Source organism: Silene latifolia, chromosome 8 (assembly GCF_048544455.1).
Source record: "Silene latifolia isolate original U9 population chromosome 8, ASM4854445v1, whole genome shotgun sequence".
In the NCBI taxonomy this organism is placed as follows: Eukaryota; Viridiplantae; Streptophyta; class Magnoliopsida; order Caryophyllales; family Caryophyllaceae; genus Silene; species Silene latifolia.
Genome location: NC_133533.1, coordinates 72129534 through 72132078, shown reverse-complemented (window position 1 = coordinate 72132078; position 2545 = coordinate 72129534). Strand labels below are relative to the sequence as shown.

General features: G+C 39.5%; 1 protein-coding gene across 1 annotated transcript; it reads right to left on the bottom strand.

The window, feature by feature from the left end:
* Positions 1-758: 758 nt before the first annotated feature.
* LOC141595355 (patellin-3-like) lies at positions 759-2288 on the bottom strand. The gene is made up of 3 exons (XM_074415320.1): positions 1668-2288; positions 1460-1522; positions 759-1073 (listed from the first exon to the last, which is right to left on the bottom strand). The coding sequence occupies exons 1-3, from the start codon at positions 2286-2288 to the stop codon at positions 759-761; spliced, it is 999 nt and encodes a 332-aa protein (XP_074271421.1).
* Positions 2289-2545: the final 257 nt, after the last annotated feature.

The following is a 2545-nucleotide window of genomic DNA, read 5'->3' as shown; positions in this document are numbered from 1 at the left end:
CGGAAGCGTGAATATTCTTCTGTTGGGCCTCTGTTGTATCTGTGTCTACAACCCATAATAATACGATATTGTCCGCTTTGGGCCAAGCCCTCACGGATTTACTCTTGGCTTTGGGCGAAGCCCTCACGGATTTACTTTTGGGCTCCTTCCCAAAAGGCCTCGTACTATTATATTTTGTAGATACTTATAAAGATGAGCTTTCATCTTTATTCTACCGATGTGGGACAAGGGTTTGTGATAGATGAACCAACTCAACCAAAACTTTAAGGTGATGGTTGAGGCCCAACTATTATAAATATTCATATTAGTTTGCACCCTAACAACTTGTATCCAAAATTCGGCACCATACAAGAGTATGACACTTTCACACCTCATTTTAAATCGAATACACGAGGATTTTGCTCAGACAGACGAACCTCCCATTGGAACACACACTTGAGTGGGATGTTTCGAACTGAGTATGTAAGTATAATGTATGATTTGGTTTCTGTTGCCAACCTAGTACCAGAGTTACTTGCATAAGGGCAAATGAAACAAAGGGATTAAGAAGTCAATTGAATTTTGCAAAATTTGTGTACAAGACATAGACGAGGTGAGGTTTAAAGACGTCCAAGGCCGACCTTTCATCAACTTAAACGCCTAAAACCTCCCCGCACAAGGCAACATCCTTTCCTCATATCATACATAAGATCATTTTACACAAGTATTCCCGTCAAAAATCAAAATCCGTACTGATGACAATCTATAATGTTGAAGTCTTAACATGATTCGTCAGGTTGAGGTAACCAGCCGCGTAGAGATGCTTCATCTGCCACCTTTGTTCCATCAATTGGCACAACTCGAACCCTAGCTAGGAGCTTCTTTTTCTTTGAATTCATGTTATGAATTGTGAGGACCAACTTCCCTGATTCACTGACCCTAAAACTGTCAGAAATGATAGGTCTATCAGTTGGTGTAAGCTTTCTCGGCTTTGATATGACCGTAATATATCTTCCTTTCGCAATGGGCACAAATTCTGCTTGATAGATAATGTCCCAATTAATCACTCTAAGATCCCAATGTACATCACATTCCTGCAATTCAAATGCCACAAATCATTCGGAATAAAAACATACTGCATAATGTTTCAGAAAGCCAGAGGTTCCTTAAAATCCTTACCTCTGCAAAATTGAACTCCAAAGTGTGTTTGCCATCAGGGTTGATGGAAGCCTCAGAAATAGGTTCATCGATGTTAAACCGACTTGATCCTTGCTCGTCACTGCTGCTAAGGCCGCCATACCTAATGGGTACTTGCGCAGGAGAAATGTACCTGTGGTGATTCATAGGTTTAGCACGCGAGCTAGTGAGTCTCGTATTGAGACATGTTAGACCACCATAATATTTATGTATTCCGCATATAATTATGTATTTAAGGTTTTATGCTGGACAAACAACTCAAGGAGCAAGAGGTTTTACTAACTTGAAAAGAGTCTCGAGAGTTTTGGATGCGCCTGTAAATATTACAATCTTGCTGCTGCTCCATCTGTCAAACACCAGGCAATAAGCTCGGCAATAATAGCGATACCACCATGAAACATTGATCCACAGCTTAAGAAAACGAAACTGACCCGGTTTAGTATCCTCGTCAAGGGATCATTCAATCAACAAAAACCCTAATTCATAGTTACCTGTTTTTCAACAAAGCCAGGATAATGATCATGAAGGAGTTGAAGGAACTTGTAGATGACCTTGTATAAATCTCGAGTACCATGCCATGACGAGACTAGCCCGAGATCAATGACCAGATTAAAAGAGTTTCTACCTCCTCGACTAAAATCAAGCTTCTTAATATTCCTCTCAACAAATTGAATTAGCCAGCAATAAAACTTATGCTGGTTTTCGACATCAGAAGAGGTAGTTTGACAAAGCATGCTATTCAAAAGTTCCCCTAAAGCCAAGTACCATATTGGGTATCCTTCTTTATCATAACCATGAGTAAACAAAACCCTGTCAAAAGAATTACCAAGGTCTTCCTCTAAGAGGGTATCGACACCAACTTCTGCTCGCCATCGCAAAGTGTCTTTGATCATTGACAAAGCATCCATAACATGAAAATCCTTAGCTTTCAGGAATTTCAGGATGATGGTATTGCTTCTTCTGTCGCCGAGAAGTGGAACACCCCATATAGTAGCCTCCACTTGTTCATAAGAGGTGAGTTGATGACTTTTAAATGCATCTTGGATTTGGGTTTTTAACTCTTCCAAGGCTTTGTTTTGATGTTCTGTAATGCTATGCTGTCTACTTGCCATCTTCCAGTCTTGTTTTGGTCAGACCTGCAATTTTGTAAGAAATGCTTATCTGACAACTGGATTCTTGAGGATCCTTCAAATTTCTTCATTTTGGGTTCATGTTTAGCAGGAATATTCCTTTTTTTTAGGCATTGAAAGTGTCAAATATTGATAGTTGGCATACAAAAATGAGTCTCAGTTGTCAGTTTCATGTATAACAGGTCTCCCATTAAGTTATTTTTGCTGCTACTGCAATTATTTTAATGCTGAAATTAGGG

Excerpts from the sequence above, each read along its gene's own strand:
- LOC141595355 (XM_074415320.1), bottom strand. The coding sequence starts at position 2,288 with ATGGCAAGTAGACAGCATAGCATTACAGAACATCAAAACAAAGCCTTG. Across the intron at positions 1,523-1,667 it reads CTGGCTTTGTTGAAAAACAG|ATGGAGCAGCAGCAAGATTG; the intron begins GTAACTATGAAT and ends GGTGTTTGACAG. Across the intron at positions 1,074-1,459 it reads ACTCTCGAGACTCTTTTCAA|GAATGTGATGTACATTGGGA; the intron begins GTTAGTAAAACC and ends TTTGAATTGCAG.